At 39.4% G+C, this 25,927-nt stretch overlaps 2 protein-coding genes across 6 annotated transcripts; one reads left to right on the forward strand and one right to left on the reverse strand.

Annotated features, from left to right (window-relative positions):
* Positions 1-47: 47 nt before the first annotated feature.
* Positions 48-8,374, forward strand: tubd1 (tubulin, delta 1). Its single transcript, XM_034701956.1, has 8 exons — positions 48-377; positions 468-615; positions 5,177-5,393; positions 5,470-5,701; positions 5,883-6,047; positions 7,068-7,196; positions 7,293-7,476; positions 8,129-8,374. The coding sequence occupies exons 1-8, from the start codon at positions 227-229 to the stop codon at positions 8,232-8,234; spliced, it is 1,332 nt and encodes a 443-aa protein (XP_034557847.1). The 5' UTR covers positions 48-226; the 3' UTR covers positions 8,235-8,374.
* Positions 8,375-8,954: 580 nt separating this feature from the next.
* On the reverse strand, positions 8,955-25,424 carry vmp1 (vacuole membrane protein 1). Of its 5 annotated transcripts, none has more exons than XM_034700630.1 (12): positions 25,397-25,424; positions 24,577-24,684; positions 24,085-24,217; positions 23,773-23,863; positions 23,132-23,242; positions 17,254-17,421; positions 16,999-17,130; positions 14,875-14,955; positions 13,991-14,107; positions 12,788-12,849; positions 11,305-11,404; positions 8,955-10,612 (listed from the first exon to the last, which is right to left on the reverse strand). In XM_034700630.1, exons 2-12 carry the CDS (start codon positions 24,653-24,655, stop codon positions 10,469-10,471), a joined length of 1,218 nt encoding a protein of 405 aa, XP_034556521.1. In that variant the 5' UTR covers positions 24,656-24,684; positions 25,397-25,424; the 3' UTR covers positions 8,955-10,468. The 5 variants fall into 5 exon arrangements, with proteins under 5 accessions (XP_034556521.1, XP_034556519.1, XP_034556523.1 ...); XM_034700628.1 differs by having other exon boundaries at positions 25,223-25,419; XM_034700632.1 differs by lacking the exon at positions 25,397-25,424 and adding an exon at positions 25,223-25,348 and having other exon boundaries at positions 24,589-24,684.
* Between the last annotated feature and the right edge of the window lie 503 nt (positions 25,425-25,927).

Raw genomic sequence — 25,927 nt, forward strand, 5'->3', positions numbered from 1 at the left:
ATAGGTGCTTTATTCTGAAAGGTTAGACGGAAGTGACCGGAAATATCATTGTAGTTCTTCTACTGGCGGCAATCGGCGGCAATCGGTACCATAGTGACAGCGTTAGTTCAGTCGAGGCTCTGTCAATCATGTAAACACAGCTGAGCAAATGGTAGAATGTAGACTCTGTGCCTTCAACACCTGATCAGAACACTGTCGGTCCTTTCAGCCTGTCGCTGAGTGAAACATGTCTGTTGTAAGTGTCCAGCTCGGTCAGTGCGGTAACCAGGTGGGTCACGAGCTGTTTGATATCATCTGTAGTGATGCACAGGAGGGACAGAGGAGGGGGTACAGCACAGCCAGCTGCGAGCGATTCTTCTACCAAAACGCACATGGAGGTATGACTTATTCTCTTTTCTAAACGTGATACATTTGTGTTGCTGCTGTGCATCCTTTGACGTGTTCCTCTCCTCCTGCCTGTTGATCAGAGCTTATTGCTCGGGCTGTGCTTGTTGACATGGAGCCCAAAGTTATTAACCAGAGTATCTGCAGATCTGCAAAATCTGGCAGGTGGAGGTATGGAGAAACTTCACACTTTAGTCAGAAGCAGGGATCTGGAAACAACTGGGCGAATGGGTAAGAAAACTTGACACTGTTTCTTTTACTATATGGTCATAACAGTAAAGTAAGGCTAATAATTATCAAAAACCTCATCCAGTTATCATATTAAATCAGATCCAAACTGCGCCACGGATTAGTTTGCTCAGTTTTCATAGCGTTGAATCCATTGACCTACAAACTCAGTGGATGTTCTGATTTAATTTATGGCAATCTCAGTAGGGGAGAACGGGGTTGGTTGTCACACTTTTTACTGTTTTGATGATTGCTCATCATCAAAACATTTTTCAATAGTCATTCCTACATTAAAGGTGGAGTAGGAGATCCTGAGAAAGCCGCAGCAGTTAGCTTGACTTTGAAAGCACACAGCCGAACAGAGCCCTCCCCCTCCATTCAGAGCAGCCTGTAGGGAGAGGGGAGGGACACGCCTCCTAACACATGAACGCGCTGTGGCAGACTCCAGCTGGAGGATGACGTCACCATAGCTAGCTGTGGAGCGGCGAGCGATTGACTTTATTTTCATCGGAGGAAAAACACGTCTATCTCCCATGTAAGTAAACCGATTATATTACCACATTAAAAAATTATGTAATTAGTTAGAATGCACAGCATAGTCTGCATGTTAGCTTTATGTGTGTTTGTTTTTTATCATCTGAAATACAGCTAGAGCAAGTTGTTGCTGCCGGGCTAATAACTCCGGCTAGCCATGTTTATTTTGATTTAGCATGTCATGATGTTTAGTTACTAGACGGCTACAGTGCCTATATATTTATTAGCGTTCACCATTGTTGACAGTCTTCATTTTCGTGTTGGAACTACAACATATTGACTGTTTTTTGTGCTTGTTAGAGCTCTCATGATGACTTCTGATTACGATCCTGAGCCAAGCACCTCAGGTCGGAGAGGACGAGACCGGGGTCGAGTGCAAGGCAGAGCCATACGAGCGAGAGGGAGAGCAACGACCGGGGACGAGCTCCAGATCCTGGGGACAGCAACAGAAAGTTCCGCCATGCTGCACTGACAGGTTGTTGTCTGGCAGCATGGAGCACTTGGTGCAGGTCATAGAGTAGTAATACCTTGTTGCTGTATCTGGAAAATCCGTGACCCTTCCACATGGACAGTATAAAGGTTTCAGTGGAGAGTGAATGAAACTATGACATGATTACATACAATACTTGTATGGTGACCCTTTAGTTCCTTTGTATATATTTTATCTTCATGTAAAAAAATACTTGAGTGTGCTGTGTATACATTTGTTAAATAAATCTTTAAATTTACACTGGCCTTCTCTCTTCAAATCACAAAATAATTTAAATCCATATCAAGTAACATACAACATTATAAACAAATAATTGCAATATCAAAGAGTTGTTTTACATTTACTTTTATTAGAAAATGTATTTATTACAGAAATAAAAATAATGGCTGTTGAAGGTAAACATGTTGGCGTGGATCATCCGGCCTCCTGGTTCTCTTCTTTGGCATCCCCCCAGTTGCTGTCAGCTTTCTGTGCAGGATTGTGCTCTGGAGGTCTGTGATGTACTTGTAGTCCTTACCCACCTTCATTGTGTACAGGCTCCACTTTTTTGACTTCTTGTTAAATATTGTGCAATACCTGACATAGAAGAAAGAATCAGAAGTTTAGTCAAAGGTTCTCATTATCTTACAGCACTGTGCATTTGATTTCGATCATAATAACCCTTCCTTCAGCCCCGTATGTAAACAGTTATTTCTTCTAGCCATTCAAGGAGTTGACACCACTATCACTAGTGTGTGCTTAGTACCTACTGCAGTGTGTATTGTGCACATATGGTACATATACTGTATTTCTTATTGATATCTTGAATATTATCTAATATTTTCAGAGTAAGTGATGTCAAAATGTGCTCTCTCCCTCTTTGGAGAGGAAGACTGTGCCCACAGATTATTAATACAATTATTCTGTGTATTTGATTCCTCGTTGAACACTTTTATTCATGCTTTCCTTCACCAAACCAAGCTTTTAGAGAAGCAGCTAACATTCACAGGATTTTTTATCAGCCAAACTTTTTGTCTCTCATCTCTTTAGTCTGTATGGTGTGGTCTCAGATTGCGATTTAGCATGCAGATCACGTGACGTGAAAGAGAATGGTTTGGATTTTATTTTGTGCGGGCATTAAAAAAAACCCTTCTGCGTACGTAAATCAAAAATAGCTCACAATAAAAAAGAGAGCAGTATTTATACCTCCACGCAAGCAGTGGTCAAAGCAACGTTCATGTTCATGGAGTTCTTATCGGGCCTGAAACTCACCGGTCAGAGGGGGACTCCGAACACATGAAACAGCTGGGGTGGAGGCCTCTGCGTCCCGTGTTTAAACGGTGTGGACGTCGATGTTTCCTTCACGTAGCTATAAAAACACAGGCAAGACGGCATTTAGACTTAGTACAACACCCCATTCATGCTGATAAAGAGCAACCGAAGAGCTACCAGCTAACAGACTGTATACAGGTCTCTATAAAGAGCTAGCAGCTAACAGACTGTGTACAGGTCTCTATAAACAGAGCTACAAGCTAACAGACTGTATACAAGTCTCTATAAAGAGCTACAAGCTAACAGACTGTGTACAGGTCTCTATAAACAGAGCGACCAGCTAACAGACTGTATACAGGTCTCTATAAACAGAGCTACAAGCTAACAGACTGTGTACAGGTCTCTATAAACAGAGCTACAAGCCGTTAGCCGGCCGCTAGCATTAGCCGAAGTTATCGCTAGCTGTCTCATAGATGAACTAAACCATGAACACAAAGACAAATGAAATGACATGATTACCTGTCCAGTAGAAAATCAGCAACCATGGCGTCGCTTTAGAGACCCTTCAAATCCTTCAGCCGTCGCAGAAATGCAGCCCGAATATTGACTTGTGTTTGTATCTTCATCCAGTGTTTTTAAGTCGTCTCCTTTTCCATCACAGTCTCCCTCTTCTTGCTCTGTGTAGCGGCAGAACTTGAGGGCAGAACTTGAGCTAAATCGTTGGTTACTCTCTCTCTGACATGTTTATCAGATGTTCTGCGTTAGTGAACAGTCTGTTGATGACGATCTCAGTCAGGTCACGCGCACTCCTGTAAACAGGAGGTGTGTCTTTCGGCAGGTCACAGGTCATCCGGCCGGTCAGCCAATCATTGCGCTCGGTGGCGAATGAATGATTGGACGAACTTATTGCAGTCTAGCTGCTGACACAGACAACTGAGATTTCTCATCTCAGTGTTAGATCACTTTGTGTATTACTCCCTATCGATGTATACATCGCTTTTTGCTCGTGATTGAGAAAAATGCATCAAAATAACATGTCCTACTCCACCTTTAAATTGAAGCTTAATGTGTTGACATGTGTATCCCTCACATTTCCAACTCATTGTAACAAAGAGGCAAATAACTACCAAAGACACTCTGACACATAGTGACAACTAACCCCATCATGGGGATGGTTGTCACACACTATGGGGTTGGTTGTCACACACTATGGGGTTGGATGTCACAATGGTATTTCAATGGGAAAAATCTTTTTAAAAAGGCAAGAAGGCAGAACTAAATTTGAAAGTTTAATTGCACTGACAAGTGATAGGCCTACATAACTTAATGCATTTTAACATAAAATGAGCAAGGAACATGAACAACACATCTTTAGACCAGCCTATATATAGAACAAAACAAATAGGCCGAACAATAATGGTCGACTCAACTAGGCTACATGCAGCCACTGTCTGAGTTACAGTGATGGCAAATCTAGGGTCTACACACTCCAACTCATTTCACCATGCATGATTTTGCCAACACAGGGTTTAGTTGTTACATGTGACGACCAACCCCAAAGAGAATGTGACAACCAACCCCAACTGGATTTCTTTGCTAGCATCAAGGCTAACAACCATCTAACAACTATTTAGCTAGCTAACAAAAATCTAAACTATAGCTTTCCCCTCACACTTTGTAAGGGTAACACTTGTTTTGTTATAAACCCATCGTCTAAAGGCCTAGAAGAAAAATACTGAGGAGCTGAATATTTACAATTTGGCATGAAAAACAGAAAAAGTCCTCTCACCTCAAGTTCAGCTGTCTTACTCAAAAGACTATGTAGGTGAACTCTGATCCTAATTCTGGAAATGTCCATACCCCAATTTGGGAGAGTGCCCTCTGGTGGCGAGATATAAAGAGTGTGCCAACCAACCCCGTTCTCCCCTAATGTCTTCATTTGTAAGCAAAGTGACACTCAGCATTCTTTATCATGTAAATAAATACAAAGTGTGACCAGATGTCTTGCTGACCATAACCCCAAATTTACAGTAGTTTGTGATGCATCTAGAAGCAGCAAAAGATTTTCCTCAAACAAATCTGTACACCATTTTAAGTTTATCCACTCATTGCTTGACTGGTTTATTGTTAAAACTCTAAAACAGACGATTAAAGGTCCTTGTTTACCTCAGAAATAGTAGTTTAACAAAGACCACTAACTGTAATTGGCACACAAAAATAGAGGAAAACTTTTATTGTAGAAAAAACTAATAATAAACTAATGGTAATGGGCTTCTTGTTCAACACCAGGTTCTGTGTCCACGGTCCTCGTCATAGAGATGTAGTGGAGGAGCTGGTGAGGCGAGAAGTGGAGCGCTGTGACAGATTGGCTGGGCTAATGGCCATAATGAGTGTAGCAGGGGGGACAGGATCAGGGGTCGGTACCTATGTAACTCGGTATCTCAGAGACATCTATCCCAAGTCCTTCATACTCAACCACCTCACTTGGCCTTACAACACAGGAGAGGTATGGAAATTGTCAATGGTTTTTCTTTGGCTCATCATACATTTGTTTTACTTCATTCCTTGAACTGTCCTTTCAGGTGATCGTCCAGAATTACAACTCAGTGCTTACACTCGCTCATCTCTACCAGCTCTCTGATGCCATCTTTGTGCATGAGAACGACACAGTGCACAGAATCTGTAGTCAGATGCTTAACATTAAACATATCTCATTCACTGATGTCAATCGGGTCATTGCTCACCAGTTGGGCAGCGTTCTTCAGCCGGCTCTCACTGCTGACTCCCACGGAGTTTACAGCAGAAATCCTCTAGGTGAGACTGGACAAGACACAAATACAAACAGACACGGCATGTTCCCTTATTCCATGGATTCTTTATAATTGTACAGAGTATTACTGGATCAGAAATGGTTAAATTCTGTGAACTCTTCAAAATACGGTTGCTGAAAAAAAGAAGACAACACACATTATCCTCTGATTTTTCTGTCTCTTAGGTGACTTGGTGAGCACCCTTGTGTGCCACCCAGAGTACAAGCTGCTCAGTCTGAGTACTATCCCTCAGATGCCTAGCTCTTCCATAGCCTACAGCACGTTCAGCTGGCCAGGCCTGCTCAAGCACCTTCGACAGATGCTTATCTCCAACAGCAAAATGGAAGAAGGCAAGTTCTCTCAAAGCCTTTTTGATGCTCTTAAAGGTACAGTGCGTAAAAATCAAGCAGCAACCTCCGGTCTCAAAATATGAAGCCCATGCGGAAGTGTTATAAACTGCAGTTTATTGAGGGTCCGCTTGAAGCTGGCTGCAGAAACACTGGAAACCACATACACACCAATTCAAAAAGACAATATTTACAGCAATAATAAAGATGTTTGCAGCCTGGTTAAAAAAATGGCTTTTTAATAACATGACCGTTCAGAATATATTTAGATTATGAGTTTTGCCCATTTAAGGACATGACTGACTTGACCAACAGGCAGGAACACTGTAGCTGTTGTTGAGGAGGCTCAAAGCCCACCTCTAAACCTCACACTAGCTCAACAGACGTTAGGTTGAGTTCAGCATTTCCAATATAGCTCCCGCCAACAATTGGCTTCAAAACAGCGCTTCAGAAACAGATGGGTGACATCACGGACACTACGTCCATTAATTATACAGTCTATGGTAAAAATGCTAATGCTAAAGCAATATTTTGCTGTCAGATTCTACATTGATAAGTGTGCTCCTCCATTTGTCAGATTTTTAACACCAAAAACGTCTCAACATCTGCTCACAACAACAACTACTTATTTCTTTGTCTGACACATTTTGCCCGGCCACTCACAAAATACAGAAATGCTCAAATACTAGTAGCTACAGTAAAAATGTTTTGCTCCGGTGATTTTACACAAATTTAAACATACTTACAAGTATTATATTTAATTTCTACCAAGTCTGTTCTGCTAAATATTGCTGAATGCCATACACTGCACCTTTAAGTTGAGCTGACTATGTAAGGAATAATGTATAGGTTACAGCAGAATTGAACCCTGGAAGAGTGAGCCGGACTCTAATGTAGAGGTTAATCAATCTGAATTCAGTTTCAAAGGCAGCTGTGTAACAGAATACAGTAATATCATAATCATAGCACTACTTTTGCTTTAAAGAATAATAAGGACCTGTCTTTTTTTTTGATGCGTGTCAGGTATAGACTGGCAGATGCAGCTACCAGCAGCATCAGAGCAGACCAGGAGTCTCTTAGGACCACGCTTTAACACCTCTCTAGCTAACCTGCTCATACTGAGGGGGAAAGAAGTGTACAGCGCAGAGACAGGTAAGGGTACTGGTTGCAATGCTTTGAATGTTTTTTCATTATGATTTGCCTTCTCAAATATTGCAGAACAGTGCGGTTAATTTGACCTGTCTACAGGTAGCTTTAAGGACCCAGCCCTATACTCCTCCTGGCTCTCACCAGATGAAGCTTTCAATGTGTGGAAATCCCCAGTGCCTTTTAATAAGTATGACAAATCTGCTACCCTTGTCAGTAACAGCCAGGCTCTGCTCAGACCCTTGGATAACATGGTGGGAAAAGCATGGAATATGTTTGCATCAAGGTAAGTAATTTGCGCTACTCAGAGAAAGACAAGATGGAGCTATTTTAATCCAAAGTAGAGTTATTGTGAAGCAGGAGTCTGAATATGTGAATGAAAAAATAGAAATTCTTAAATAACTCTTTAAAAACATATTTCCACACAAAAAAATAAACCTTTAAAGCTGTATAAATGTGAATATTTATTCATATAAATCAATCAATCAGTCAATCCTTATTTGTGTAGCGCCAAATCACAACAAACGTTATCTCAAGACGCTTTTACAAACAGAGCAGGTCTACACCATACTCTATGTTAAAATATTAACAAAGACCCAACATTAAGACAGGATAAGGTCCAGTCCCCTCTTACTGACAGGACTCAATCTTATCTCATCTTAATCCACATATCATGTGAGCATTGCACCTTGCAGTATTTAGAGAGTTACAGCGGCAAGGAAAAACTTCCTTTTAACAGGCAGAAACCTTGAGCAGAACCAGACTCATGTTAGACAGCCATCTGCTTCAAACAAGTTGGGGCTGGAAAGAGGGATAGATGAGAATAAGAGAGAGAGCGATGATAGTGATGAGACGAATAGTAATAGTAGGAGAAATGTATATAAATGTGAACAGTTTAGTATTTCTCTCCCATTTTGCTCTTCTCTTCTCTGTTACAGGGCCTACATCCATCAGTATGTCAAATTTGGTATCTCAGAGGAGGACTTTCTCGACAGCTTCACATCTCTTGAGCAGGTCATCGCTAGCTACAATGAATTATGCTAGCGATGAAAAACTTTGTGACTTAAGGGGAATACATCCCTTCGCCTTTGGACTGTGTGTGATCAAGATAAAGCCATTAGACATGAAGATACTGTTTTTTTAAATATTTAAATGTAAATAAAAATATAGTTTCTTGAACAGAATTCTTTTGTCTATTAAAAGCAATTGGGACATTTTAAAGTTTCTCTTCCTAGCAGTAAGTTTAACATTTTAAGTAGCACTAGGACAGATGCAGTCAAAGGGCACAATGGACTTTTATCAACAGCTGTTGAAGTCCTCCTTAATAAAAGGTGATTTCAACCAGTACATTTCATGACTGCCGGTCTGGATTTTGTTGCAAAACTGGAGCTGTAGTTTGTTAAAACATGAGTTCCCTAACTTTTCAGGCCGCGACCGCCCAAATATAGGTGCCAAAGACCCACGACCCCCACTGTCCCTGCATGTAATTAATTGTTGCTTAATACTACGTTTAGCTGGTCTACCTACATGCAAATGTGTTTGTTTCCTGTGCTGTTATGAATTCACCTGCTGCTACTGGTGCTTTTGTCAATATATTTACAACAATAGGTAAATAAAATATGCAATTTTAGATTACTTAAAAAAATAATAATCTGGAGGACTTCTTGCAACCCAATTATAGTGTCTCCCGACCCCCACTTTGGGAACCCCTGTTTCAAAACAGAAGTAGCAGCACTGTACAAAGAAATGCAGCAACAGCATTGGTTACAAATTTCAGTTCCTTTATTGGTCATCAAGTTTACATCAGTTTATTAAGAACTGGCTTAATAAGCATAAAATCAAAGTCACACACTAGACAGGTTGTTGCACTAAAGGACCAGTGGAAGTGCAGTCTTAGTATATGCTTAGAGGCACAGATGAAATGCTGAAGACCCACAACTTCAGTCAGCTTACAGAGAGCTGTTGCCGTGCAAATTAAACAGCCAACACCAGTCTGATAAGCTAGCTGATGGGATGGGAAAGTGATGTTTATGAGGACACTACCAAAAAGACAGAAAGGAACCTGTTCTTTCCAGTCCACCAGGACCTGTGTCCTGCAGGACTTATCCCAAACACTGCCAGGAGTCAGGCAGTTAGTCCGAACCAACAGGGTGAAGTCCAAAGAAAAGTGAGAACAATTTAGCAGTGACTTTGAAGGAAAGAACATGAATCTTCCTCTCAGAAATACTATAAATATATCAAATGAAATTGAACGAGTGGTAGTTCACTTACCTCAGAGGTGATCAATTCAAAGAGAACATTGGGATTGTGATGGTTAAAACAAATTACAGCCATTCATACAAAATCAGTTCAGCTTTTTCTACAAGAGACTATAAAAATGACAAAACAAGTGCAATGATGTACAGATTTTATATATGATCCAATCCAAGGTTCAACCCAAATGTACAGAATAGAAATGGTACTAGTCAGCTGAGAGTACAATGCCACTTTACAAATGATATCTTTTTTTTCGTTGTTTTGGTTCAAGTCCACTCATGTCCACAAACACATCTGCTCATACTGTCAAAAAGATAAGATATTTACACAATGTGCAAACCATCAATACCACACTGTTTTTAGTTGATATTGCTTTTTTCACTGTCATTTTAAGTTGACAATTCCAGAAACAAACAAAACAAAAAGAACTTCTTTCTGTTTAAGAGGACAGAAACATGAGGAAAGTTAAACCCTGAAAGTAAGACCATCCATAGAAGTTATCTCAGCAGCACACTGCATAAACAAGTCAAGATCCATCCAAACGTTAATGGTACAAAATTAAATAAAAATCAAGTTTAGAAGTCAAGAACTATATTCAAGGGAGGTCAGACCTTCCTGTCTTGCATAAGGCATAGCATCTGATGGGCACTGCCCGAACGCAGCAGTCACCGCCAAACTGCTGCTTAACATCTGAGGTCAATGAATGGGTTAATTTAACATTAAAGTAACATGTTAAGATCAGAAATGGAACCAATCACACTACACATACCTACAGAGTGAGATGAGATGAGAGGAAGAACTACCAAAACCTAAAGAAGAGGGATGAACAGTAAATACATACACCCTTAAAAGCACACACACCATCAAATAGTGCCTAGTTTTTTTTGAGCGCTCAGCGTCTGAGAATGAATGGGGGTGGGGTGAGGTTTGTTGTTAAGTTGTAGGTGGCTGGGGCTGAGTGAAGGGCTCTCAGCAGCAGCAGGAAACAGTCACTTGGATGTTGGTATCGCTGTGTGTCGTCATCACTTGGTTTTCTCCTCTGAGTGCCTCTGCTGTTGCAGACGTTTGGCATAGCTCTGAGCCATGGAGTTAACAATGGAGATGACAAAGTAGCAAACCATGACCAGCACCACCTTCTCAAATACCCATGACAGCCAGTTCTCATCCTGGAAAGCCAAAATTAGAGTGGATATGATCAATTGTAATCATATTAAATAATTTAATTCATAATATTAAGAATTATTAACAATAAATAATAAATAAATGATTAAAGTAACTTGAGAAATATTCTAGAATGTGCAAAAATGTTTTTCAGTGAATTTAGAAAATCACTGCAAATTATATCTGTTCAAGTTAATTTAAATTATCTTCAAGTTACATAATTTGTTCAACAGAGACCAATAAAGGTATATATTTTTACAGTAAAATGCTCCGATCACAGCATGTCCAATAACCTCATTTGAAGATCAACATGAAAATGTTAAAATGGTTGGGTAACATTTAAAAACATTACATTACTGAGGTGTTTTTATGCTCCCAAGTGTTGCATAAAAAAATATCATAAATATATATATATATATATATTTATTTCATACTCAGCTATAGCATGCTCAGCTAAGTTTAAAAAAATATATATATATATTTATTTATTCTCAGCTATAGCATGCTCAGCTTAGTTAAAAAATAAATATATATATATGTATATTTTTTTGAACTAATGCATCAGTTGATCTCAGAACATATTTCACAGTACACACTTAGCCACATTAAGTTGTTACTCTCAATGTATAAATAGATCAATCAAGCTTCAACTTGAGATATATGAGGGGTTAATCATAGAACAACATATTGTTCTTACCGCCGGTGCACTGCCTCCAGCATGGTGCAGCTTGTTCCTCTGTGCGTCCAGGTACTGACTGAAGGGCTTCTGGAGTGCTGGTCCCACTTTGGGCACAGAGCTGACGTTGCAGCACCCCAAATACATCCATACAGAAAGGCAAAGAAAACAGACAAGGAGAATGAAGATTAATTCACTTACCCTTAAAGAAAGCTTCCTTACCGCAGAGCACAAAACAGAAAACTTCAGCCTCTCCAAAAGTTGTTCCCTAAAAGACCGTCTATACTGATCCAGCACTCAACCAGCATCCCTGCAACAGCAGGCCCCATCCAACATGTGGGGCCCCTTGGAGCTTCTACCTCCTCCTTCAGCACTGTGAGCAGAGGCAAGCAGCAGGAAGGAATGAAGCAGAAACTCTTCAGCCCTCTTTTTTATAGGGCCTGGCTCTCTATAGGAGCCTGTGTCAGCCCTTCAATCAGGAAGTGAGTCGACATGATGTCATCAGCTTTACCACCATTGCCTTCTTGGTGGAAAGATATCTAATCAGGGCGTGCACATATCCTTATTAGGCAATGTAGATTAGCTAACTAAGGGGGCCTATCATGATGGATGTCAGTTTATGTCATATTGAGACATTATTGTAGTTTCACCATTTGGTCAGCAGACATACAGCTCAGCATGATGCTAAACTTATTATTACCATGAAAAGAAAAAACACTCCAGACCTCAGATACTGAGACACGGTGGTTACAATGCATAAATCAAATTCTGTTCCTGGTCAAGGGATAGAAAGAGCAGAGGCGGTTGGACTTTTCAAAGCTTAGCACAACATTCAATTGAACAGGACAGTTTCAATGTCTCATTTAAAATGAACCTATTCTGTTTGATTGAGTCAGTTAAGTCCTCTATCCCACATGAATACACAAACACCAACGGCCAAAAATTCATCCTGTATTAGCAAAGCTTGAATGAATCATGGGAAAGAACCTTGACTTTTTGTTGTAATCAACGAGAAACATGACACTCAGTATGGCCACAGATTCAGATCCAAATATGGAGATAAAAAGATTAACCTGGATATGAAAAATGTGTATGTGAACATTTGAGAGTTAACAGACATCAACTGATCCGCTTTGTTAAGTTACAAAGGGTTATTTCTTTGTCTATGATTGTGCTTCCATCATCATGGGGGGGGGGCAACATTTTTAGTCAAAGCTGAAATTGGTGATTCGGATAAATAAGTTCAGATTAAACCTCACATGCCTGACCACCAATGCAGCAGAGATGGGTGTGAGTGGAGGACCACTTACACCCCTGCAGTGAAAACATGAACTCATTCAGGATTCTCAATCAGTGATCAGACTGCAGCTGCAAGTGTTTACGAACGACTGGCTACTACAAAACCCATGGGAAAGACATTGAATGCCACAAAGAACTATTTAAATGCAGTGACTCTTTCCTCTTTCTCTCTCACCCACACACACCAGAATAAAAGGACACTCACCCTATGAGTGACACCATTTGCTCCACTATGTGCTTGCTGAAGGTGATGATCACAAAGAGTTTCTGTAAGAAAGCAAGGAAGAAATGATCAATCTGAGGAATACACACAGACATTTCAAAAACACCTTTGTTTTAAAAGGAAACCAGGAAGGAACAATCCAATATGTTTTAAACAGATTCTTCATTTGGTGGCACAGCTGTGAAAAATTGAAGCCACATCTGCCACTGTCCACAGACACACTAATTACTAAACTCAAACCTGGCAGTGAGCTAAATTTTGGGCAGCGAGGGGCTTTGTGTGGTTAGCAAAGCAGCTAAGTGGGGGAGCAAACCACAATATTCGTCTCCGGTCCTGAAACTGATCAGCTTGAAACAAGCATGACACATGGCCCCCTGGACAAAATCAGACAGGATATGACACGTGATGTCCGAGAGGTTTAAGGTACTAGGAATAATAGACACACAAAGTCCCCCCCCTACAGCATGTTATGGTCTACACAATTTCCTTCTTTCACGTCTACCTTTTCATATCCACTCTACATCCCCCACAATCCTTTGTCCGTTCGTTTTCAGAATGAGATCACAAGCCGGTACCACCAAGAGATGGCTAGGTTTAGTTCGTTAAGACACTCAGCCTCTCTTAGAGACATAGACACATATACAGACATATATTACTCACTAGTGTGGCAGACTAAACAACTCCCCGTAATTAAAACATGTTTTTGATTTAGTAAGATTAAAACAAATCTAACTCTTGTTAAAAACTTCCTAAAAGCTTCCCTCCTGATCTCCTTTTATCTGATGCCAGCCTAAATGGTTTGGATGGAATCCAGTGCTAGAACCAGAAAAGGAATCCCAAAAGAACAGCCTCACAAAGACTTGACAAGAAGTCTGCAATTACAAGTTTCTCACAGTCGCGACTCATGTTTGAGCACTAGGTCTGCTCTCCCACACGTTTTAAGATGTGGGGATTGTTCAAAGTGAATCATTCAGCAGATCGTACCATTTTTTCTGAGAGTGAATTATTTGACTGTGGACTTAATTGTGTTGACATGAAACAAAAGTTGAGTTATATTTGAAGCACGGCCACTATGACTATGAGTGGTTTGAGTTAAAAAAGGAAAACGTGTGGTTATTTAAACTGAATTGGTCCTTTGCTAGTTTATAAAAACCTCTGATGAAGCTTTTTTATCATACTACCAACCTGTATATGCATTTTGATGATGGCTTTCCCGATTAGAGTTGCTCCAAAGAATGTCCAGAAGGGAACCATGAAATGACCGCAAGTTATTCCAGCCAAGTCGAAGAGAGGGTTAGGGATCTGAAAGAAACAAAGGAGATAATATTTTAAATTCACATTCATTGGTTGCTTCTTTATTGATTTTTTTTGTTTGACTATGATGTTCATATATATTTTAAATTTGTGTTGTTTGTTTCACATAAAAATGTGACTAACTTACGTTTATAAATTAAAGGTTGTTACGTGTTATCTTCCTACATAATCAATTTTTATCTATTGTGACTAAGAAGCAACCTCCGGTCTTAAAATATGAAGCCAATGCGGATTGCTAAAAACTGTAGTTCATCTGCAGAAACACCAGAAACAACTTACACACCCATTCAAAAAAGACAATTTCTGAAGCAATAATAAAAAAGTTAACACCTGGTTCAAAAAATTATTGTATAAAATAGATCTGAGTAGCTAATTTCTCTATCGGGGGTGAACTTTTTTTTAAAAACTCTTGATTTTACCAGTTTGGCCCAAATAAAGACATGGCTGACTTGATTGACAGGTGGGTACTGCGTAGCTGTTGGTGAGGACACTTAAAGCCTACCTCTTTGCCTCACACTAGCTTTGATGAAGTTTGGCTGTGTTCAGCATTTCTAATATTGCACCCGTCTACAATTGGCTTGAAACAGCGCTTCAGAAACAGACGGGTGACATCACGGATACTACGTCCATTTTTGATAGTCTATGATTGTGACAAACGTGTCTTAAAATAAGGCAAGGCATCTTAAATGTGACAAGAATCCTTGAGCATGCATTTATAAGAAAGAGGAAGATATTTTAAACATGTCAAAACTTACAGAGGCACATGCCAGGATCCCAAAAAATCCCACTTTCTGCACCATATGTTGGACTCCCAGTTTGGCTCTTGTGACAAAATCCTGCAAACAGATTAAAAAAAAACAACTAAAAAGTTAGATACAAGAGTAATTATTTTTCACATTAGAATCAACATCTTATACAACACATTTTTCTCTATAACCACAGGTGTATTTAAACACACTCTTATTCTCTGCTAGAAATAACCTGGCTGAACTTCTCGTAGATGTGTGGTTTTTCAACCACACCAAATAAAATGTCTGAATGTTATTATAAGAAATGAGAGCTTCAGTGAGAGTACTGTGGTAGAATATCTGCTATTTCTGAACACAGTGACTTTTTTTTTTTCGGTTGATGAATTTTGTGGCTTTTTACTGAAACTGTGTGGGGGGAAAAGAGTGCGGGGGATCTTTTTCAGCAAATATATCCATCCTCGTGGGGGTGAAATGTGGTTTCTGCGTGGTTACATGGTGAAGATCACAGCTTGGCTTGAGGAAGATTAGGAAGGCGTTTCAACAGCTGGTATCTCACCAGTGTCACATTTTGGAAGCGTTTTTTAATTTTCGGTTTGGGATTCAAATTTTCACCATTATTCCTCTGTAGACTTTAAGGTACGTCACTTCTTTTAATATTTGTTTTTTTGTGCATTTTTCTCCTGAGTATTTTTTTTTTTTTGAGTTTATTTGATTATGGAAATACATACTAATGGACAACGCACATTAATCAACATTTCAACAGTATGCCTCAATGTAAATATGCAGGAGTTAGCACAATAGCTACATTTCATCCATAGTTCTAAGGCAGGTACTTACATAAAACAAAAAACAGATCTACAGTTACAGGATGTCACAAGACAGTAAGCAGGACACTACACGAAATTAGGTAAACTAATTTTACATACAAAACGTACACTTTTGTTACATTATAAAAACAGAATGGAAGGTGAGGCCTAACCCCCAGGGAATGGGCATCAAATGATCAACAGGTGTACATGTTTCTTTTTAACCAATGTTGAAGTGTTTTTTTTAAAAAGGTAAAGTAGTTCTCAAGCTCCCTGATACGAGCTGGTAGCATGTTCCAGGAGTGTGTGCCTCTAACAGAAACTATCATTTGACTGAATTTGGTTTAATGTCTTGGTATATCACAATCTCCTCTAGTTTGTGCTCTATTTATCAGGTTATTGTTTTTGTTTCTAAGTTTGTTCAATGATGGAGGGGTAAGCCCATTTGAAACTTAAAAAAATTAAAATTAAAAACAAGACAGCATACCATACCAGCATAAGTTTGAAAATGTTCACTGTTTAAAATATTATACTTCCTTACTATGTTGCAATAATGGAAATTAAGAGGTTTCCCTGTCTCAAATTTTCCTCAGAAAGTCTGTGATAAATGCCTATGCAAACACATTCGGGATACATCCCCATGATGAAAGACATGTGATGCGAGGTTGGCCCCGTCAGTCTATTCAGCTTAGAACTAGCAAAGTTAGAATAGGTCCTAGAGAACACGTACAAAAGTATGTCTCATTTCTATTCAGCTGACTCAGCATCTGATCTCAGTTGTCTCCAGTCATGTGAAATTGGTTCCTGAAAGAACTGTCTGTCATTCAAATTAGAGGCCGGTGAGAAGAGAGAAGGAGGAAAGGAAGGAGGGAGGTACAGTGAGAGCAAAGCCTGAGGGATGATTAAAGGGGGAGCTGTGCTCAGGGTGAGTCACCCACAAACAGACAGATTTACTGGAAGGGTAAGGAAGGAGGGGCTTCACTGAAGTCATATGTTACTTTGGGACCAATCACTGGAGAGTGACTCCATTGTCAGCTGAGCATTATGAAGATTAAGCCAAACCAGGTATAATCATATCATATTTGTTGGGTTTTCAAACTGTAAACATCTCTGCCAAGACAGGATCACAGACGACGATGGATACTTCAGAATTAAGTAAAGTTGCTGTGTTTTCAGTGGACAGTTGAGATGCTGTGTTTCACACTAAACATCTAAAGAAAACTATGTCAACAATTCTCCTTAAGCAACTAGTACAAGAGCGTACATGTGTATGACAAAGAAAGAAAAATCGTATTAAACAAGTGTGTAAGTGTGAGAAACTCACCTGAGCACCCTCCGCCTGCTCCAGCATCTCCTCAAACTCCTCATAGTCTTCATCATCTGGATCAGCTCCTGACTGACGAGCTGCTCTGGCCATGAAATATGGAGGCAGCTCTCCGATGGCAGTGCCTGCCCCCTAATCCAAGAAAATATATTTGTTCCATTTCATCACCTGGTTAATTTATCACACTGACACGCAGCAGACATGTTTCTGGCTGGATCACTTCATAGTCTGTTTATTCAAACTACTGGTACTCACCCACATGCAGGCCTCCAAGCGAACCTTTGACATGATTGTCAAGAGGGAGATACTTCCCTCTACCCCTCCACCTTGTGGACAGGCAATCTGGTCTGGGTAAGGAGGCTCTGGAAAGTCTGTAGAGCCGCACTCATATGCTGCAAGGGTAACTGATGCTATGTGAGGACCCTAAAGAAGAAATGGGAAAGATGCAACAATCTAAGCCATTTCTTAAAAGAGGAAGCTTTAAATAGTACCAGTATTGCATGTCAGTATTAACTTCCACTTAGTGTTTTGCTTATCACTCAGCTAAAACCGATGCAGTCTCTTGCAGCTGTGCTTTAAAAAAAATCCCCTCAAATGTTTTAAAGTTAAGTCATTTTAATCTTTTGATCCTTTGGGAGGTTGTGGTGCTTGAATTACAAAACTAGGCCCAGCTACATCTTAAAATATGTCAGTGTTGTTCAGTATGAACAAAAGCCTTAAGAGTTCATATGCCTACAGGTACAGACACACACACTAACAGTAGCTGAGTCACCCAGTCTCCTTGACAGGTCATCATTTATCATTGTAGAGATGTCTAGTTAGGCCGGGCCATCTGGCCACATAACAGTTGGTCCACCTGTGAACACAACAGCTACTCTATTATGCCTCCTTAAAGTGATCTAGGCAACACTGACAGTAGATTGACAGCACACTATTAGTCTGTGTTGACTGCATCTGCTCCCCGCACAGTATCTCCCCAGCTCACTATGAGTAAGAGCACACAGGAGGCTTCTTTGGTTTACACAAAGTCTGCTTCAAACCAAACACAACTGCATGTAATGGCATCTCTTCATGACACAACAAGCCAGTGTTAAGAAACTAAGCTATGATTCAACCCTACTCTAAATAAGACTGGTATTACTGCAGTGAACTTCTTTATTCACTCAGGCAACATGATGGACTTCTTTGCATTCATGACATGAAGCACTTCTTAAATCATAATAATTCAGGATTGCTAACTGGCCTTTGAAGCTGTGGCGCTCATTACTGAGTACGTGCTTGATGGAACAAATAACAATCTAATAAATAAATCTGATCTTTTTGTTCTTTATAAATAATGAGTGTTTGAATTTTAAGGTTATTGGGAAGATTGCACTGTGTGATTTATCCCTTTAACAGCAAAAATAAGCCAAGTATATGATGACCTGTGGATGGCATCTTATGATAGAAGTTATTGTGGGATGAGGCTCACCCATGTGCCCACTTAGAATCCCTTTCTTCAAATTTCTCCCCTCGGTCTCGCCTTACTGCACAACTCCCTCTTAAAATAAAAAATATCTCCCTCAATCTATTTGTATTAAATTCACATAAGGTGTGGCTACAGTTTCGTAAACATTTTGGTCTATACCAGTGGTGTCCAAACTTTTTTCAAAGAAGGCCACATATGATGTTGTCAGAATACCTCAGGGCCAGTGGCTCCTACTGAGACTTTGGAATCCTATCTATTTAATAAAAAATATTTTACATTTTTTCTCAGTAAGTCAGTAAATAGGAAGTCCTCGGTTTTCCACAAGCCACGTAAACATTAGCAAACTTTATCTTCTTCTGGAGGAAAATGTTTTTCATTAAGGTCTGGCAATGTGGGAAAAATATTGTCTCATTATTTCCGATGGCAGGATCATGATCTGGATTTCATCACACATCTTTTTCATGTTGTTCTTAAGACTTTTCTGACCAGCAGACAACATTTTAAGAACAAACTAGTAATTTTCCTGAGTTCTGAACAATTTTATTCACCAAATTTAGCCTTTTCTGTACAATTTCATAATTTTGGTCTTGTCTTGTGTCCTGTTTTGTGTCTTCTGAACTTTTAGTGTTCATCAAGAACATTTTCTCATCATGATAAAAACAATCAATGGTACTTTGGATATGTCTGGTCTAGACAAACCCTCTACTTTGGCCCCAATTTTCAAAAACCCCATCTTCTGCTGACCCCACCTTTCAGGTTTGGCATGACAGGGGTTCACGCAGCATCAAATACCTGGATAAGGAATGAGTATTCACTGACTTCTAAGAAATATCAACTACACTTTGACTCTGGAGTCAAATTTTTAACACACTGGGAACAGTATTTCACACAGTCCTTCTCCCTGACCCACTCACTGTCCTATTTAGAGTCCCACCACCTGGAGTGTCCAACCTTTCAGCAACCAAGCGGCAAATCTTAGCCCCCTCCTTCTCTCTTTCTCCTTCTCTCTCCCCCTTCCTTCAATCAATTTTTAATGCTTTAAATCTTTTATTATATCTCTATTTAGTCATAATTTGTATCATTTGTATTATTAAGTTAACAATTGTTGTTGTTATACAAGTCATGGGAGGTTTGGGTGGGAGGGGATTGGGGTTATAGTTATGATAATGACAGTACAGTTGTTGTATTTAAGTACTGCCACTGGTCCACACACTCTGTCTCTCCTTTTTTACACTCTCACTGCTTATATGCACTGTAATTCCAAAACCAATAAAAAGAGTTGTGAAAGAAATAAATAAGCTATTGTGTGCTGTTTTTATGTGTCATCAAAAACACAGTGGTTATTTTTTTTTGAATAATAAAAAAACTACAGTAACGTTTAGGGTTATCAAGTGCTTTGTTTAAAAGAAAATAGCTGGCCTGACTCCCACTGAGTTACCACAATTGTAAAAATTCTTTAGATATATAGAAAAATTTAAGAAAAATGGGTCAGCTAGTTCCTAACCAAAGTGAAGGGTGGAGAAAAGAGGTCCGAGTTAACTTAATCTTACATCAGAGGGAGGGGGTGGGGGGACATAGCAAGAAGCTTTACAGAATTAAAATCTGCTTCAAATCAACAAATCTTGTGGTAAAAGCAGAAATTCCCAAATGTGATTTTTCTCTTACTTTTCCCACAATCTCATGTCTGGAATCCAGCACTTAACTGCACTGTGATGACCTCGAAAACATTATGATGAATCAGAAAATCACATTGCTCAGTGAATCCCCTTTCCCATATGCATGATGATCTCATCCTCTTTGGGCTGTATATTAATGCTTCAGGCTTGAGGTAAAGTCACAGTATAACTCTAGTGATGGGACATGTGGTTTCTCCTTCAAGCCTTCAAGATTAATGCAGAGTCAGGGAGTAAAGTGTTTCTGTTTCACTGTGATCATGAACTAGGTGTTAGTGCAGAGGGATACAGGAAATAGTCCATGCATGAGCAGCATCAGGTGGTTTTTACTTTTTGTTAAACTGTAAAAGTCACAGGATGCTTTTCACAGTGCTCTGAAAAAAAGGGGGACATTAGTGGCAGTGACTGTGCCACTCCATTACTCGAGGATATCATTACAATCAGAGGTCTGCTGTTTCATTAAAAGGAACCTCACATAATAAGAAATGTTGACCTTATTGGATTAACTTTATCTTGCCTAAACGTGACATATATATGTATATATGTATATATATATATATATATATATATATATATATATATATATATATATATATATATATATATATATACATATATATGTCACGTTTAGGCCTCCATTGTTTCTTACACTGTGCCTTTAAATGGTAGAAAACATCAGAGGGGTGAGGAGATGAGAGTGGAGCAAAAAAATTGTATCTGTACTACTTGTCAATGCCAACTTAAACACATCACTAATTGTTCTAGCTGATCACTCATTAGCTTTCAATGTTTATAACAAGCTGTGAAGTACAGTGAGTGGGAGAACTGTGACCATGTGACCAAGTGGTACAGAGAAGTGGAAACGTAGATTGTACCTTACATCAGCATGAAGATGCAGATATGATTCTCAGAATGTAACTTCTATAAAGTTAATTAAAAAAAGACATGAACAGGGCACCAGATTGGCCTAATGGTTAAGTCGCGAGCACCCCATGTACAGAGGCTTTAGTCTTATACCATATTCCCAGCTCTTTATCCCAGTGTCCTGCCATATCCAATGTCCGATCCTCTCAATTCAAGCATAGAGGGACAAAAATACACTTGGAAAAAAAAACCCCTGCATCTCTACTACTGTGAATGAAATGAGCAGGAGATGTGTCGCAAGCAGTGACTCAGCATTTTCAGAACGAATATTTTTGTGTGATTGCTGGAAAAATAGGATTTGCTCAAAATTGACCTACAGACCATTTTAATATTGAGATGATTGATTTCATATTTTGCTTAGAAACAATGTTCATGCACCATTTGTTGATTAACATAGGAAGTTTTGTTATAGAACAAGTAAAAAGTGGTCAAAGGAAAGCTGTAATCAAGAAGTAATGTCTCAAAATGTTTCCACAGTAACAGTTGTGAAAAAAAAAACGTTATTCCATATAATGGAGATGGCTACTGTTAGAGCTGGCTCAGGCTTACACCAGCTATTAGTTATACTGCCATAACCTTAGACTGCCGGGGGGAACTGGCACACTGACATACTGGGAGCCTATCTCACCCCCCATCACTTACTTTAACTCTCCCTGTCCCTCTTTCCAACCCCAAACCGGTCGAGGCAGATGGCTGTCTAACATGAATCTGGTCCAGCTCGAGGTTTCTGCCTGTTAAAAGGAAGTTTTTCCTTGCTGCTGTTAGCACCTCAATACTGCGAGCTGCAATGCTCATAGTGGAGTAAGATGAGATAAGACTGAGTCCTGTCAGTAAAAGGAGACTGGATCTTATCCTGTCTTGATGTTGGGTCTTTGTTAATAATTTAACATACAGTATGGTCTAGACCTACTATGTTTGTAAAAGCATCTTGAGATAATGTTTGTCTGATTTGGTGCTATACAAATAAAGATTGATTGATGGACTAATCATAGCACAGAAACCTCCCATACACAGTAAGGACAGGGTGAGATCACACCTTCAAAATAATATGAAGTACATATACACACACACACACACACACACACACACACACACACACACACACACACACCAAATAGAAGTAAAAGTAAAGTAGGAGACTATCAGACAGTTGAAGAAAATGACAGAACTGAAATGTAATACATTGTGATCAATGAAAGAGTACAGATGTTGTGAAATAGAGGATGGTCTTGGTTGAATCTTTTCCCTTTATTTCATTACAATGGAAATGACTGAGTCAGCTGCCCCACATCTGCACGTGCTCTACTGAACAAAAGCCACATCATCAGCCGAAAGCAGGCAATGTTGCAGACTTTCTTCCTCTCTTTCATTTCGCTAAATTCTCCTTTTTTAAACCACAACCAAGACAAATGACTTACTCATTCCTACGGTCATTTTGTGACAGCCAGTTGAGGAAATTCCATACTTTATTTTTGGCGACCTAAGATGAATGTATGATACAATGGAACAAGTTTGAAGAGGTAGAAGACAATGAATATGGGTGAGAATGACGCCATCCACTGGCAGCTGCACTGACACACAGGGCTTTGAAGAAATGCTCCAAGCTAGTGAGAGGGATATAATTTATGGAGGTAAGAAAGACAGTGCTTGTGGTGAATTAGGTGGACAGACAAGACCACTCAAACCCATGCTGAGTAAAGAAACTAAGATAGTTCCAAATAAGCTGAAGAAACTTTGAGGATATCCACAAACATCTTCAGGAACTTCAACCCAGTCCTAGCTTTGAGATTAAACTTTGCTTCGTTGTTATTTTCACTTTTAGGATGTTGCACGTGGGTCAGCTGACACTGTTTTTCGAGAAAAATATTCAATAGTTAACCCATATCCTCATCACAACAACACAAAGATTATTAGATCTAGATGTAGTAGACGATTTTTCTATAAGGAGCTCAATTTTTAAAAATGTTTTGGGGGCAGTTCACATCAGGGTGTTGTTGCTTTGTCATTTTTAGATGTTTGTGGGCATATAAATATATTTTTCCACAAGTAAAATTGAGTGCTTTCTTACCAGATAAAGGAGGAAGGTGTGCAGGCCAGTCCCAAGGCCGACAGAGGACAGGATTCCAAGGCCAACCCAGTAGGCACACCACAGAAACCTCTTCTCCAGATACTCAACATACTTCAGTGAAGGAAGTCAACCGATAAGAGAACAAAGCATGCAAAAAAAAGGTCATTGAGTGAACTTTCTTTGTAGTCAAATTTAAACAGAGGTTTAAATAGAACAATATAAATGGAAATTGAGGTTCTCTTGGTTTGGGAAATTAAATTATAAAACAATATTCTTAATCAAGTTAGCTCTTTCTGCAGGACAAATAAGTTTGTATTTATTTTTTCATGTAATTGATTTCACTTTATTACCTGTAGTGGGTTAAAAAAAGTCAGTAATTGTATATGTACATTATCTACAGTACTACAGTGATGACAGCTGATGCTAACAGACTGCTGGATGCAAAGAGAGATCTGTAAACAAAACTTTCAGCTGACTGACTGCATGATCAAGGGTTGATTGACAACAGTGCAGATCTCATTATCATTCCAAGTTTAGCTTTCTACTAGAAGTGACTTATCATTAACCTTTAAACATGTCAGAGATTAAGCAATAGTGTTAATTATTAACATCACTAAAAAAACAAATCAGTCCAGCCTTACTTGTTGGTGAGCTCCCTCAGTGGAGTAGGCAATGGAGAACAGAGAACACAACACCAAAACTAAGAACACCACACCTCGTCGTTGCCAAAGCCTGACAGGAGGCAAAAATAAAAAATGAAAATAAAAATAAATTACACTTGCTTGTGATTACATGTGTTCATGATAGGATTTACCACACAAAAAATGTATGTAGGCCAAAGTTTATATGTTTTCCAACTGAGCGAAATTCCAAGAAAAATAAACAGAGCAAACAGTCACAAGCATAGGCATACCATACAAAAGCACACTTGTTAGACCTGTTAGACTCCTTACTTAAATGTCCACTCCTTTAACTTGATGAGGGTCTCCAGGAGGAAATAATGCAGCGTGGTGACAGGCCTCCTCCATAACACCAGGGACAGGCGATCCTCCTTATCTTTCTGTCGCCTCTCCCTTACTGAGAAGTCTGGACAACACACAGAATTGCAGTCACCTTGATTGACTATTATACTTGCATCAACAGAAGTGCTTTCCTCCTGTTGTATTGGTACAGCCAAGCACATGATAAAGCTCACATCAACAAAGTTGCATCGTGTATTCTAATGTAAGCAAAGTTGATTGTACTTTCATAACAGGAAGTAAGCTACATGAGCCAGTTTGAGTGTTTTTATGACATGTTCGAACCTTGTGGTGGAATTTGAGTCAGAGATAACACATGGGCGAACTTCACCCACGAGTGTCAACTTCACTTATATGGGCATTTATAGGGAGAGAGAGAGAGAGAGAGAGAGAAAGAGAGAGAGAGAGAGAGTTGACAGAACTAACCTGTAGACTTGCCATTCTGTCTGTCTTTAGCTCCTGCTCGTTTCTGAGGCTGTTCACAGCTTGCTCCATTGGCTGCCATGTCAATCAAGGTTTAGCAGGTCAGGCGGTCTGAGCGGACAGAAAAAACCACAAGCTAGTGAGTGTCCTTCTCTTCCCTGGCCAGGAGAAGAATGACAGACGCTGTGGGGCTGAGGCTGAACGTAAAATCCTTATCAACCGCTCCGTGGCGATATGAAAGTAGACTGTCACTTCGTCAACAAGCCGGCTGATATTCAAATCACATGGTTATGATAAAGGCAAATATCACAACATACCACGAGGGCAATGCTAATATAGTTCCAAAAAGCCGTCTAAATAACGTATAAAGTTTAGTGAAATAACACTCCTTCTGTAGTTGAGTGATTCTGTAACAAGATATTATGCCAAATACGTTCACATCATCATCCCCCACATGCTAACCGGTTAGCCAGCATGCTAATGGCACTCGACATCAAAGTTACGGTTATGACAACAACAACTGGTGGCCTTCTATGTGGAGGAGTCCGTACAGACGTTTTGTGTCACCAGGCTGTTAGATAAATGAAAAAACAGTCGCAAACTAGAGTAGAAATGAAGCTATGTTCGTTGGAATTAAGTATATTCGTACCTCTTTCCTGTCCCTCTTCACCCGGAAACAAATGTCACATACGTCAAAGTTAAAACTATACTTTTGTTCATGTTTTTTTTTTTTTTTTTTTTTTTTACAAAACGGGTTATCAAATTGGTATGAAAAGTATGAATATCGCGTAAGCTATTTATGGCAGAACTACATTTTTATTACCCTCGGTTCCACTTCATTTTGTTCAACTGATAAACAAGAAACTTTTATTGTGAAAATTAAATAGTGACGCACTTCCGTAAGTTGGTTAGTTGGCCAATCAGAGGATGCCAGATTTGCCAAAAAAAAAACCTGACAGTTCCAATCTACTCTCCTAAGAATGTCAACTTTATAATACCTTATTCAGACTACAGCCTATGCTTAGTACTTCATACGTATTTCCAGTCTTTGTCATGTCCCTTCAGAGACCGTTTAAATGAGAACTAGGCAAACATGCTTTAAAGTTCTCCCACTCTTCGATCACTTCCGCTTTGGCTCCAAGTATGCAATACATGCAGATCTCAAGCAGTCGGTTATCAAACAAATGTCTTAAGTATTAACTTTCGTGTAAAATGTATATATGGTGCAGGCAAATTGGGCCTAATCCTTAAAGCACTTTAGACTGTTTCATTTTTTTTGAGCAGTCATTTTTTGTTTAGAGAAAAATACTTGCTTTAGATACAAATAACTATTCAGATATTGTAAGTATTCACA

Source organism: Notolabrus celidotus, chromosome 14 (genome assembly GCF_009762535.1).
Source record: "Notolabrus celidotus isolate fNotCel1 chromosome 14, fNotCel1.pri, whole genome shotgun sequence".
Lineage (NCBI taxonomy): Eukaryota > Metazoa > Chordata > Actinopteri > Labriformes > Labridae > Notolabrus > Notolabrus celidotus.